At 47.2% G+C, this 14,031-nt stretch overlaps 1 protein-coding gene across 2 annotated transcripts in view; it reads left to right on the forward strand.

Annotated features, from left to right (window-relative positions):
* Window positions 1–14,031, forward strand: part of STX8 (syntaxin 8) — a 116,231-nt gene that overhangs the window by 2,137 nt on the left and 100,063 nt on the right. For both annotated transcript variants that reach the window (XR_011338747.1, XM_069872375.1), the window contains exons 3-4: window positions 2,384–2,478; window positions 3,548–3,658. Coding sequence is in view for 1 of the 2 variants with exons in the window: in XM_069872375.1 (XP_069728476.1) it covers window positions 2,384–2,478; window positions 3,548–3,658 (206 nt within the window). In the remaining variant the exon portion in view is untranslated. The remainder of the gene's footprint in view (window positions 1–2,383; window positions 2,479–3,547; window positions 3,659–14,031) is intronic.

The following is a 14,031-nucleotide window of genomic DNA, read 5'->3' on the forward strand; positions in this document are numbered from 1 at the left end:
TTCAGACCTCGCAGGGATGGACAAGGAGTGTCAGAAGGCTGAAATAAGTTGTAGTTGAGAGGTGTTTTCTCTGCAGGACTGAGAGGATAGCGTAGTGGTGGTGATTCAGCTCCCTGCTTTCAAATGATAAAGTATTAGAATTGTACAGATACGCTCAAGTGATAGAAGACAATAAAGAGGTCACTGCTTAATCCATCTGTATTTATAGAGGACAAAGTTCTCTGTTTGCATCACTGCAATCTGTGACACATTCCAAAAATCCCCGGCACAGCCTTGTCTTGCACCATCCCTCTCCTGGATTGTGTTTTAGGGAAACATTACACGGTTGATTGATTTCTTCATAAAATCATTTGTTCCATGTCTCATATTTTCCGAGTGCAATTTCCCTTTAATCCATTAACAGTTAAAGATGAATATTCCGTGGTGTTTGATTCTACTATAAACAAGTTTCCAACAATGAGAGAGTTGTTTTCATAACAGAAACGCATGTTCCACAGCTGAGCAGCCCTCTGCTCCGTGACTCCTGAATGTTTTGATGGAGGAAAAACTCATTGTACAGTATTTGCCAGGTGGGGAGGGTGTAAACAAGGTTTTATTTTTATAGTATTTTGCCATTAGTGTGGCTAGAACAACTTATTGCCGAGCAAAAAATAGAGCGCACAAACTGGGGAAAGAAAAATCCAAACCTGTAGGGAAAGGTTTGAAGCCAGCACTGAGTGTCTGTGAACTCTGCTCTGCTGAGCTGGTCTTAAAACTTGCTTTGTTTTTCTGTTTCCCTCCAATGGCAATGAAATCTGTTGTTACAGCCCTACGGTTTCTGGCCAGAGTAGCAGCGGGCAGCTGTGTGGTAGGTGTCGCCTGGGTCAGTGAAATGCAGCGTTCTTTATCTGGACTATATCTATCTATATAGGATCATAGAATAGTTTGGATTGGAAGGGATCTTAAAGATCATCTAGTTCCAACCCCCCTGCCATGGGCTGGGACATCCCACTAGATCAGGTTGCTCAAAGCCCTGTCCAACCTGGCCTTGAACACCTCCAGGGATGGGGCAGCCACAACTTCCCTGGGCAATCTGTTCCAGTGCCTCCCCACTCTCATCGGGAAGTTCTTCCTTACGTTTGGAAATCCTTCCTTATTTCTAGAGTTCCTTATTTCTAGGGAAATGGAAGGACCCTTTATCATCTGATTGCAGAGCTTGTGGATGTGTGGTGCTTGAACTTCCCTAAAAACACTTCTCCCCGAGCCTGGCTTTGGACACGTTGCCATCACGTAGGGCTGCTGCAGGTGGATTTTGGCTGCATGTTCTCAAGGCTGCTGCAGCTCAGTTGTGGCTGCTCTCTGTCACTGTGTTTAGCAGGCTTGGAGACCAGTGAGAGAGGTTTGAATTCCTGATGCTATTGGGTTTTTTTGAGCTCTCCCATCCTGTAGGCAGGATCTCTGCAGGACGGCGACTGCTCTGTGAGATGCTGGTGGCTGCTGCTGCCTCCGTGTCTTCAGGAATGAGTGAAAGCAAATATTCCTTCTCTGTTACCGGAGCATCACACAGAGCATCTGAGGTTGCTGCCTGTTAAACCCCAAGGTGGGGCTGGTGTCTTGTAAATGGGAAGCACATCAAGGCTTACTGAGGATGACTTGCATAGTTAACTTTAGTTACAGTGTCTTTTCCCAGTATGTTCTACATAATTGGGATGAAAAGAAATGACATTTAAGGAAGAAAAGCTCAGAGGAGAATGTCAGCCACACTTGGGACGTGGTGAAGAGAAAGGAGGAGGATTCCTGGAAACCTCAGGCTTGCTTGGAGCAAGAATGGGAAATTAATTGCATTTTTAGTGAGAACAGACCCTTCTGCATCTCAGGCCAGGTCGGTTGTGAGACAGGGTCAGGAATCCTGGGTGCTGTGGAGCAGGGAAAGGGAAGATATCGGAATTTCTTTGGGATCTTTAGTTTAAAGACTGGAGAAGTTCAGTAGAGAGGATGTCTGAACCTGCAGCAACTTTCCCTCTAATCCTGGGAGCTGGAAAAGAAACCTGGTGGCAGAAGAAGTTGGTGCCTGTGTTTGTATTAAAGATCAGAGGAAAGAACTGAGTGGAAAATGTTCAAATGTGCTGAAATATTTTGCGGACACAACACAATGTGTTTGTAAAGACCGAGAAACAGGCTCTCCATGTTAAATGCTGGAGTTGTGTTCGTGGAATGTGTGCTCTTTACCTCATTGTTTTGTAAGCAGCCCAGAGCAGTTCCTGCTGCTCAGAGGCAGGTTCAGAGCCGAGTCCTGCACTCCAATGCAGCTGCAATGAAACAAATTACTGCCTCCACGTAGTAGTGTTAGATTTTATCCAAGTATATATCAGACTTAAAACCCAATCTCCCTCTTCTTCTTCAGCTCAATGTGATTATCAGATCATCCTTGCAGAACCTGGGCGAGAAGATCGATCAGCTGAAGGAGTTACTGCTTCGGGCTGTATCAACACATCAAATGTATCTGTGTAAATATCAACTCACTGACCTTTTGTGTTGTGGGAGAGGGTGAAAAATCTTCTGTGATTGCACTGCCACGTGGGTAGGGTTTTTCCCTTGGTCCATTTTTAGAAAATATTGCTGTTAAACCTTTGTCCGTGCTGTTTAATATTTTAAACTGGAGTCCTCAGCACAGGAAGGACATGGAGCTATTGGAACGGGTCCAGGAGAGGCCACGCAGATGATCCAAGGGGTGGAGCACCTCCTGTATGAGGGCGAGCTGAGAGAGTTTGGGTTGTTTAGCCTGGAGAATAAAAGGCTGCATAGAGACCTTAGAGCAGCTTCCAGTACTGAAAGGGGCTCCAGGAAGGCTGGGAGGGGCTCTTGATCTGGGAGTGCAGGGATAGGATGAGGGGGAATGGTTTCCAGCTGAAAGAGGGGAGACTGAGATGAGATCTTGGGGAGAAATGTTTTACTGTGAGGGTGGGGAGGCCCAGGTTGCCCAGAGCAGTGGTGGCTGCCCCATCCCTGGAGGTGTTCAAGGCCAGGTTGGATGGGGCTTGGAGCCCCTGATCCAGTGGGAGGTGTCCCTGCCCATGGCAAGGGGTGGAACTGGATGGGCTTTGAGGTCCCTTCCAACCCAACCCGTTCCATGATTCTGTGTTACAGAAGAAATCCACTGCATAGGGCTTCTTAGTAATACATGACAGAAGAATTATGTTATATTTTGGAGGGGGAAATATTATTTGTAATACTTTTAGTAACTTGGCAGTAAGTAGCCCTCCAGTTCTGTTATTACCTTGAGGTGGTGACCTGAAGGTTACTGTGCTCACTGCCTGAAGTTTTTTCTCTGAAATATGTAAACTTCAGAGATACGTTCAGAGTAACAGCAGGTTTCATTCAGAGATGTGTTGCCCATCCTTCTCTTGGGTTTTACAGCCTTTTCTTGAGTTCAAATAGCTACTCTAGTTAATTTTGACAATCTGGAGGTCTGGTTTATATTAAGAATGTGTAACAGTTCTTATTTTATTTAATAGAAGTAGAGTTTTCCCAGTGTTTTTAATTCTGGTCCTTAACCCAATGCCATCAGCACGCAGCTGGAGGGGGACAGGAGGCAGAATTTGGTGGATGATCTCCTCACACGACAGAAACAGCTTCAGGCGTCTTACAGGAATGAAGGCCCGGAACCAGATGTGATAAGGTATGGTGGTGTCACCACAACGCAACAGTGGGATCTGCACTCTGGTGGTGTCTGAAGGTGATGTTAAACCTATCCATAGAACTCTTTTTACCTCTGCATGAGGGAAACGGTGGTTTCATATCATAAGGTTCATTTGCTTTTCTTAGTGTCGGTGTCGTGTTTGCCTACAGAGCTGGGGCGGAGGAGGGAATGGGGAGGTGTTGGGAAGAGGTAAAGGCGACTAGGTGATCCAGAAGTCAGTTACTACGTTGGCCTGGTGGGTGCCACCGTATGAGGTCTAGAAAGGAAATGTCAGGATGCAACTTAAGCTTCAGGCAGTCCCCGGTGATCACATTGTGTAGCTGTCAGCAGGGGCCTGCATCTGGAATGTGTTTAATTTCCATGTTGGTGTCCTTCACAGCTGGGAAAAAGAATTCTGGTCTCTAGCCTGCACATTGTGCTGCTCTTACACACTTTACATAGAGCCCCTTCCCAGTGGAAGGAGCTGCATTTGTCACTTCTGACAGGTTCTTAGAATCCGTCCCTGGTGCCTCTGATGGATCAGGCAGAGCCTTTTCCTGAAGGATGGAATTCAGGCCTCCTATCTGAGTTAATGAATCATTAGTGGGTGAGTTGGCTTTTGCGGGAGTCACTGGCGCACTGTTTCCATCCCATAGAAACTACATTAGGTGCAGAATTTTTAAAAGCCGTCTGTTCCTGCAGGTGTTGCAGTCCTGCAGACTGCGTGTGCAGTGGGACAAGGAGGGGTGAGTTGTTCCTAGTGCTTTGTTAATGGCCTTTTGAATTTTAGCTCTTTCCAGTTAGGTCAGCACCAGCTTTTGGCTATGGGATTCCACTTGTGAATATTTGCTCTCCTTTGCAGTACTCCAGGGTGTTTGGTAGCTCTGGTTTCTGCCCAAGCACGCATGTGTTGTGCTGAGGAGCTCCTTGTGCTGCTTAACATCCCTGAACTTTGATTTCTCACCAAAATACTGAGTTAAAAATGCTTGCTGAGCAGCAGAATGGAGCAATTCGTGTGAACTTGTTATACTTCTCCTTCCTTTCCCCATTCAAATGCATAATGCAGCCTCTCTTCTCATTCTTCCTTTTTCCCTCTGTTTTCAGTGACATCCCTGCTGGTCAAGAGAGAGCGTCCTGGGTCCAGCCTGGAGCTCTGCCTCTTCATCTCTGTTGTAACAGCTGGGTTTTCTTTGTGACTCCTTTCTCTTTCAGTGTGTTTAAATTGCCCAAGGAATTAATTGCAGTAGGGAAGCGAGAGGAAGGGTGGCAGTAAATAAGTCTTCTTCCTAAGCTGGCAGCCACGCTACGGGCAACAAAATGAAGCTGCTATTTCCCCCACCTCTACAAGCTGATGGGCATCAGAACATCCCCCTTAGTAGAGGGCTGGGGCCATGGTACATCAGAATGGAAGTGGCATGTGTTGAGGGACAACCTGGCGAGTATTCTTGGGATTCACTGGGCAATGTGCTTTGATCTCTGTTAGCCCTGAGCCAATATTCCTGCAAATATGAAAAGCCCGGTTATCACAGAGTGCGACTTCCCTGTCTCCTGGCCCCACGCAGGGCACCAAGTGGCTGTTTTGACTAAATTCCAGTGCAGGTAGTTGCATTCACTCTTACTACATTTTCCCTCTGTGGATTCACGTAATCTGGCCCGCAGAACAGTGCCGAGGAGAAGTGGAGCTGCAGGCTCTGAGTTTGCAGTGCTTGCATGAAATAACTCTTGAATGGAGATAATAATTGCTAAAACTTGTTTTAAAAGCCTCCTATTTTTCAAAAACTGAATGTACATTTTCGGAGGTTTTCTGTGAATGACAGCCCTTGGGCGCAGGCACTGATCGTGCTGATGTAGGGGAAGCGCTAATGCAGTGGGTGCCGACTTCCCAGGCTGTGGGCGACGCGAGGGGCTCTGCCCTGTCAGCCCCCGACAATGCTGCCTGTGTGGGCTGGGTCACACGGTGAGGCTGAGCGGAGCTTCCTCACCTCTGCTACCCTGTGGTGCAGTGAGATCTGCCTCTGAGGAGTGCGGCAGAGCTTCCCCAGTGTGGGCATGTGATGGAAATAGGGATTAAAAATTTTTTCTAGCTTGTCCTTCTCACTGGAAGTATTTTTCAGCGCACGATATTCACCAGACCTTTTCTGTAGCAAATGCACAAGTCTTGTGCTTTATCCATGCCTGTGAGGTTACCTGTCTCGGGGAGAGCATTAGAGCCCTTCTGGGAAAGCTTCTCAGCTTTCTGGAGTATGTCAGCTCTCAGAACAGAACAAAACTTCGTCTGCTTTTAACCCCTCACCATTTGAAGAAATGCCTATGCCTTTTTCATAGAATCACAGAATTATTAAGGTTGGAAAAGCCCTCTCAGCTCACCCAGTCCCACCATCAGCCCAGCACCACTGTGCCTGCTGAACCATGTCCCCAAGGTGCCACAGCCACATGCTTTTTGAACCCCTCCAGGGCTGGAGATTCCACTGCTGCCCTGGGCAGCCTCTGCCAGGGCTTCATCCCTCTGTCAGTAAAGGAATTTTTCCTACTGTCTAATCTGAACCTCCCCTGGCACAACTTGAGGTCATTTCCTCTTGTTCTATCCCTTGTTACTTGAGAGCAGAGACGGGCATCCACCTCACTGCAACCTGCTTACCTTTTTTTGCTGCTGTTCTTTGAGAACCAGTCCCTTTTCATGCTGTGCTCTTGGAAGTGGCAGAGATGGTTTTGAAGCTGTTGTGTACTAAGGAATTGGTGCCAGTGAGGGCGTTGTTTCCTACCATAACTGTTCAAAGTAAGGTATGTTTTTTCTAGCTTGTTCGCATTGTGTATCTTGGAGCGGGTATAAGAGATACTCTAAGTCTAACTGATAGTTTCCTGTATTCCTGTGTGTTTTTGTGAGGTCCTGTTCAGTAATGTGGTGTAGAGGTTGGTTCCTGCTTGTTTTTGTTCTCCCGGGTGATGTTTGGTACAGCCAAAGCCTGTGTTCCAGTTTGTCTTCTTTGCATCACGAGAGGTTGTCAGTGCAGCTCCTGCTGCAGATGGTAGAACTGAGGACTCTGATCTTATCCATTAGTTCCAGGCTTAGTGTTTTCCATAGTGCAGTGCAAATGCAGTTGATGCGTTGGTGGTGGCTTTTACGTCTATTGCTGAGTCAACTGAAACACGGGAAACAACAAGGACACGACCGACTGTAGGAACTGGTGATCATGGAGTCATGGAATGGTTTGGGCTGGAAGGGACCTTAAAGTCCATCCATTTCCAACCCTCTGCCCTGGGCAGAGACACCTCCTACTGGATCCGGTTGCTCCAAGCCCCATCCAACCTGGCCTTGAACACCTCCAGCGATGGGGCAGCCACCACTGCTCTGGGCAACCTGGGCCAGGGCCTCTTCACCCTCACAGCAAAACATTTCCTCCCAAGATCTCATCTCAATCTCCCCTCTTTCAGCTGAAAACCGTCCCCCCTTGTCCTGTCTCTGCCCTCCCATGATGTGGGAAGGCGCAGACCCTCTGGAGTGCCCCTTCCCTGCTGCAGTGCGGCATATGTGGCCGTTGGTTACTGCTGTGGAGTGGAGGGTGAGGATTCACCGAGAGCTGCCCTGGTGCAAAGGTGTTGAGGCAAACAGGAGGAAAAAATCAAAATGCCATCTTAATTTTGAACTCCCTTTGAAATGATCAGGGAAACCAGTGTTTCCCAGCCCAAGATAACATCAGAGACATTATTTATTTTCTAGTGTTGCAAGGCTTGAAGTTTTATAGTTCTCTTTCAACTTCTTTAATTAAAAATGGGTAAAACTCTGCCAACTATTCTCTGCCTGGTGAATTCACCCCCCCTCCATATTCTCCCTTGTAGGTCTTGTTTTAATGGTGTGAGCAGGGGTGTAGCCAGGCACTCAAAGCTCTTGTGCCAGGCACTCAAAGCTTTCCCTCTTGCCTGAGCCTGGCCTGCATGTACTCGGGTAGGAAGGGAGCTTTGTACCCTGCCTGCTGTGTAGTGCGGAGGGACGGGAGGTTGCTGTGTTAGAGCAGGTCCAGAGGAGGTCACGGAATGATCCAGGAGGTGGATCATCTCCTGTATGAGGACAGGCTAAGTGAGTTTGGGTTGTTCAGCCTGGAGAAGAGAAGTCTCCAGGGAGACCTTAGAGCAGCTTCCAGTGCTGAAAGGGGCTCCAGGAAAGCTGGGAAGGGGCTCTGGATCAGGGAGTGCAGGGATAGGATGAGGGGGACAGTTTTCAGCTGCAAGAGTGGAGACTGAGATGAGATCTTGGGAGGAAATGTTTTGCTGTGAGGGTGAGGAGGCCCTGGCCCAGGTTGCCCAGAGCAGTGGTGGCTGCCCCATCCCTGGAGGTGTTCAAGGCCAGGTGGCCATGGCAGAGCTTTGGAACTGGATGGACTTTAAGGTCCCTTCCAACCCAAAGCATTCCATGATTCTGTGAAGGCAGCTGGGAGGGTTAAGTTGCTATTTGCAGCCCTGGATTTCTCTGAAATAATTCCAGACTTCTGGCACAGTCTCCTTTGGATTTCTGTTGGTGGCAAAGGCCACTCCTCAGTGCCTGCAGTCTGAAAGTCTGATTTTCTCACTGCATTAGAAAAATCAGCCCAAGTCATTTGATTAAGTCCTAGCAGTGACACCTCTCTGGTTTTGTATTGGTTTTCCGTATCTAATCCATCGCTGATGTGACAGCACACATTTTCAGAAGGCTTTCTTACCAGCAGTTGTTCCTTTCATTAACCTTCTTGCACCACTGATCACATATTTATGGTCCCCATGGCCTGTAACTGTGAAGGTTTTACTAGAATTAATCTTCGTTTATAGTTGGTCACCATTCAGTGAGTTTTACATCCTTTGAAAACAGCTGTAAAGCTGTTCCTGATTGTGAAGTACAGTGCCCTAATGCTCTTGGTATTTATCCTAACTGACAACCCGGGCTGGAGTGCGGGGCTGGACACTGCAGTACTTCAAGGTAGCATTAGTTTCCCTTCCGGCATTGTCGGCCTTAATTAAGATGCAACTGGAATTTTCCAGGGGAAAGGTGGTACTGATTACGTGACTCCGCTTGAGCACCAGTTCAATTCTCTTTAGTTGCTTTTCAGTAGGCAATTTTGGTATCTTCTCCCCTCTTTTCTCCTTGGAAAGAGATCCATGCAGGTTATCCTAAAAGATTTAATGGAGTAGAAGTCCCCATGGTTTCACACTGTGTGAAAGCAAGAAGTGAAAAAAGCAACCAGAAATGTTGACCTTCTGGAAATCTCAATATCACAGTTTTGTGAGTCTTTCAACATTTGGGGAGGCAGAGGAATGAAGAATGTTCCCCCTTCTGCCTGACTGGGTGATCGGTGTGTGGAAGTACATGTCGATCTCTGGTCAAAAAATAAACAGTGAGTGCTTTAGCTGCCGGTCTTGGTTTCAATTTGAATTTCCCCAAAATGCAGAAAGCTGTGGGACACAAAATACCGTGAGTCACAGCCACTCTGGGTAATTTGGTTACCATTTTGCCTGCTTAAATACTTTCCCATCGTTTGGAGGGCATTTAGGTCTCATTCCCAACAGGCATTTTGCTAATGCCAGGTAGGCTCTGAGTGCCCGACTTGACTCCATCAGTCATTAGGTGCTCAAATGCTTTTGTCAACCTGGCAGTAGTTTATGGAGGAGCAAATGCTCTTTGAAAAATAAGGTGAAAAAGAAGTTGTTTAGGTGCTTTTAAAACTGCTTCCTACTTTCCTTCCTACCAACCAGTTACTGCTGGAAGCTCTCCTGGCTGCACCTCTGGCATTCTGATGTTGGGCGTGTTTAGCCTGGGGTCTAGGAGATTGATGGGAAGAGCAGAAGAAGAGGTAAATTGTCCATTCAGAAACCCATGCTCAAGGACATCTGCGACTTGAGTCTTGAGATCAAATCTAGGATCTGGGGCAGAATTTTCCAGGATTAATGTCTTTGGCTGCGTAGTCATGAGCCAACACGGTCGTGGTTGTCTCCACACCCTCCTCATCCACTTTGCTGTGTCTCATCATCCTGCTTGTCACCTGGGAGCGCTCTGTAGGTTACAGCATCTGCAGGCACCCCTGTGTCCTTGCGCAAGCAGCAGGTACAGCACCTGTTTGGCTGACCCCAAAAGCCAAAGGTGGTTGTGCCTTCCCCAAATTTGAGGAAGATTCTAGTAAGATGATAAATTCTCCTCAGTTTGGTGTGTGTCCAAGGGACAGTTTGCACCTCTCACGCTTCAGAACACGTCAGCAGTTCCATAGGGACTTCGCTGAAGTCAGGACTGTGCATTTTTCTCATGAACATGTACCTAGTTTTATAAGTTTTATAGCAAAGCGTGAGTATTTAAACACAACAGCAAAAAGTAAGTCAAACCTCATCATTTTAGGCATCGTGCTTCACGTTGTGCCTGTGGTTGAAGCTCATCACTCATTAGCCTCAGGAAAAAATGCAGTAGGAAGGCAGCTTCCAAGACTGACCTCATGCTTAGTGTTTTGCCTCCTGAGTTTGCTGAGCTCTACCAGAAGGTTCCTACCCAAGGTTGTTTCTGTACCAGCAGTGTCTCTCTGCTGTTGTGGTGCGGGCTTGCCAGGTCTGCAGGGAGAAGATGCCAAGCTGGGTCCTGCCTGGTGGCTCGTGTTCCTGTTGTGGGTGGTCAGGCAGAGCTCAGCTGCTGCACAGAGCAGAGGTTCAGACATGAACTTTATGACACATCTTAAGCCAAAGGCCTTGGAATGGCACTGAGCAAACAGTCTGTTGCCTGGGGTGCGGATAGCGAGTTGCAGGTCATGGAGTTGTGGGTCATTTTGTGAACAGGACAAATAGTCTCACCAGAGCAGATTTATTCCTTCACATTTTCTCTGGATGTAATTGTAAGGGAGGCACCTAGGTCAGGGCAATCTCAAGCACAAACACAGGCTGGGTGGAGAATGGATTGGGAGCAGCTCTGAGGAGGATTGAGAAGGGTGCTGGTGGATGAGAAGCTCAACGTGGACTGGCAGTGTGCGATTGCAGCCCAGAAAGCCAATCGTGCTGCCCCTTCTGTAGGCTTCCAGCTGGGAGTGGTTCTTGTGGGGATGTCTCCACTTGGGAAGGGAAATTGGAACCTGGAGATGCTTGTGCCTCTGTCTTTTTCTGGGTTTTTAGAGGTGAGAGAGTTTTTGTTTGGCGTGTTAAAATTACACTTGTTCTATTTACTAGCTTGGAGCTTTCTAAACTACGCTGCCAGCGTGAGCAACGGGACCGTAAGTGAGAGAATAACCCTGCTCCTTCACCATCGCCTCGGAGTTGACCTGGGAAGCTCAGCCAAGGTGCCCTAGCTGCTTCAAAGAGCCCCCCCATATCACTGTATCATTAAGGGAATGTTCAAGCGATCATGCAACCAATTGTCATATGACCCAGGTTTTGTTTAACATTCAGTCTTGCTCATCAGCCTCCTGAAGCCATAAGCCGTGCTGTGTGGCCTTGGTCTCAAGCAAGTGCTGGGTGACTAATCTGAGTTACTTGGGGAGCTGTATAAGCACGATGCTGAAACAATGCCCTCTGGGAGATAAGCCCTCCCTTGTTAAGCAGTGACAGAGCTCTCTGATTTTAAACCCCATCATCTTTTATACTTGGGCGCATTGCTAAGCCTTGTAATTAGTTAAATCTGCTCCTATAATCAAAAGCTATCCGCACACTCCACTGCTCTGTGACGGTTTCAAAGGTTTGCGTGATTAACGTGGTGGAGGCAGTGGGTGGCTAATTGGATAAGCTTTAATCTTCACACCACCAAAGCCAAACAGGGGGGAAATCGGAGGAAGTCGGAAGTTACACTGTGTTGTGTGGGAAGGTAGTTACCAAACATGTCAAAAAGATTATTGTAACGAGGAGACCGGTTGTCATGACCCAACCTACAAGAATGGGGCACATTATTAGCGGGGAGCAAGCAGTGCAAATGATTTCAGATTTGCTTGCCTTGTTTTTTTTTTTTTTTTTAACAGGCAGGAATAGTTGTGCTCTTTTAGCAAGCAAAAAGCTTTATGTTCTGTTTGCTTTGTTTAACTAGCTTTGTCAGGTGTTGCCAACCCTGGCTTTGGTGTGCTTGCTAATTGAACCGCAGAGCTGGGGTGGACTGGGATGATTTTTGCATCTTCAGAAGTTAAGGCTTCCGTCGTGTTTAGGTTGTGAACCTGGCAGCAGTTTCTGTGAGCTCAGGCAATACAAGGCTGTTTAATCCCCCAGAGCAATGCAGAACACTAGGTAACGGTCAAAACTATATTTCAGGCATGTGTATCTTTGTCGGATCAAGCCTGATTCCCTACCTTGGTAAATGCATGTGAGTTTTAGGGACTGGAATACAGAAGGATCCCAGTTCCTCTATTTCAGATGTTGTCCATGACCCACAATGGCCAGCTGGTCATTGACAGAGTGGGGCTGTCTGGGTCCTGCTCTGGAGTGTTGGTCCGGCATCATCAGCATGGTTAAGGGAGGGCTTGGGATTCACAACGAGGCATTTCAGTCCTGTGGCAAAAAAAAATTTTATTTATTTCTGGATTCTGACGAATTGCCTTGAGCTGGAGTTGAATGAATGTGGGCCTGTAGGAAAGCTGGGGAGGGGCTCTTGATCAGGGAGTGCAGGGTCAAGGATGAGGGGGAACAGTGTTCAGCTGAAAGAGGGGAGGTTTAGGTGAGATTTCAGGAAGGAATGTTTTTCTGTGAGGGTGGGGAGGCCCTGGGCCAGGCTGCCCAGAGCAGTGGTGGCTGCCCCATCCCTGGAGGTGTTCAAGGTCAGGTTGGATGGGGCTTGGAGCAACTGGAGATGTCCCTGCCCAGGGCAGGGATTGGAACTGGATGGGCTTTGAGGTCCCTTCCAACCCAAACCATTCCATGATTCAGTGAATATGTTAGAACTGGAAGCAAGCAGGAGGTGAGTACTCTTGAATTTACCTGACTGTGAACGTGAGCTGAAGGGTGCAGCCGTGCACACGGACAAGGGCGTACGTGCCTGTCAGTTTTGGATGCCCTGAAACTGCTGTGTTGGAGAGGAGTGAATTTTCAGCAGTGCTGTTTCCTCTCACAGCCAGGAGATGTCTCTAGCTCACCAGAATTCCTCAAGGAACTCTCTGAGATAAGTTCTGGGGCTTACTTGAAAACCCAAGGGCTGGAAGACTCCGATCACCCCTCTGCAGGGCTGAACCCCCGTATCGGTAGGTGTGGGGACTCTGAGCTTCATGGAGACTTGAGTAGAGTTTGTCTGCTTTGGGTGCAGGGTTTGGAGCACAAAATGATTTTGAACATATGTGTGCACCATCTAGTGCTGCAGTGAATCTCACAGAGAGGGGACTCGGACTCATTAAAATTGAAGAAGTAAAGAGTTAATTTAGGTCTTAGTGTAATTAAAAAATCTCGAGGATTTGAGTGATCCTAAAAATGCTTTCTTCTTTGTTTTTTTGTGGAAGTGCTTTGGGAAACAGCACAGCAAAGGTAAAATAAGAATAAAACATGGACTGAAAAGGAAGCCGCAACTCTCTCTTCTGTTCTGCTCTTGAGGAACCGCTCTTACAGTGCCTTTTACCCCAAATCTGAGTTGCAGGGTTAGATTCATGTGGCTCTCACTCTGTCATCTTGTGCTTTTCTTGTAGGAGAAATCAGTGAAAACCTGAAAGGCGGAAACCAGAAATATGTTATTGAGAAAAATATTTCTGTGGCATGTCATTTTACTCCTTGAATTTATGTGCCCTGGACATGCAAACCTTGTTTTCCGCTGTAGCTAGGGAAATGTGTGTAACACGAAAAACTTTGGGTCATAATTCTTTTAAAAGAAAGCCTGTAAGTTGATTACTCCTGCGTTGAAGAACGCCCGTGCCTGGCTGCTGGTACGTGTTGTTGCCAGCCTGGGAATGCAGGAGTAGCTGTGCAGCTTCCACCTACAGTTCCTGCAGAGCAGGAATGTTCCCTTTTAGGTTTGGTTGGGATTGCAGAAGATGAGCAGTCTCATCTGATTTGCATCTCTATTCATGTGTTGATCCTTTTACTGTTGGAAGCTTTCAGGCTGTACCTCAGTGCTTTGATGAGTTTGTGTTGTTCACAACAGCAAGTACATGGATAATATGGATATTCCCTGTGACTGTTCTTTCTGTAGCAGTTCTGGATGCTGGGTGTTCTACATGCAAACACTATTTAATATGAATATCTTATACACCGTGTCGTATATGTTTCACTTCATAGCTTAATTCTCTGCAAAATTAATTCTCCCCTTGCTTTACCACTTCTAGGCAGTGTTATGGAGCCCGTGAGATGTCTTTGCAATTGGAGATTGTCAGATTCTCTATGCATAATTTCTTCTAGATTGCAGATAATCCCATGAAGTGCAGCAAATTAATTTATTTCTGTCTCTGTCAGCCAGTCTTGCAAGCACAGATTAT

Source organism: Phaenicophaeus curvirostris, chromosome 19 (assembly GCF_032191515.1).
Source record: "Phaenicophaeus curvirostris isolate KB17595 chromosome 19, BPBGC_Pcur_1.0, whole genome shotgun sequence".
NCBI lineage: Eukaryota > Metazoa > Chordata > Aves > Cuculiformes > Cuculidae > Phaenicophaeus > Phaenicophaeus curvirostris.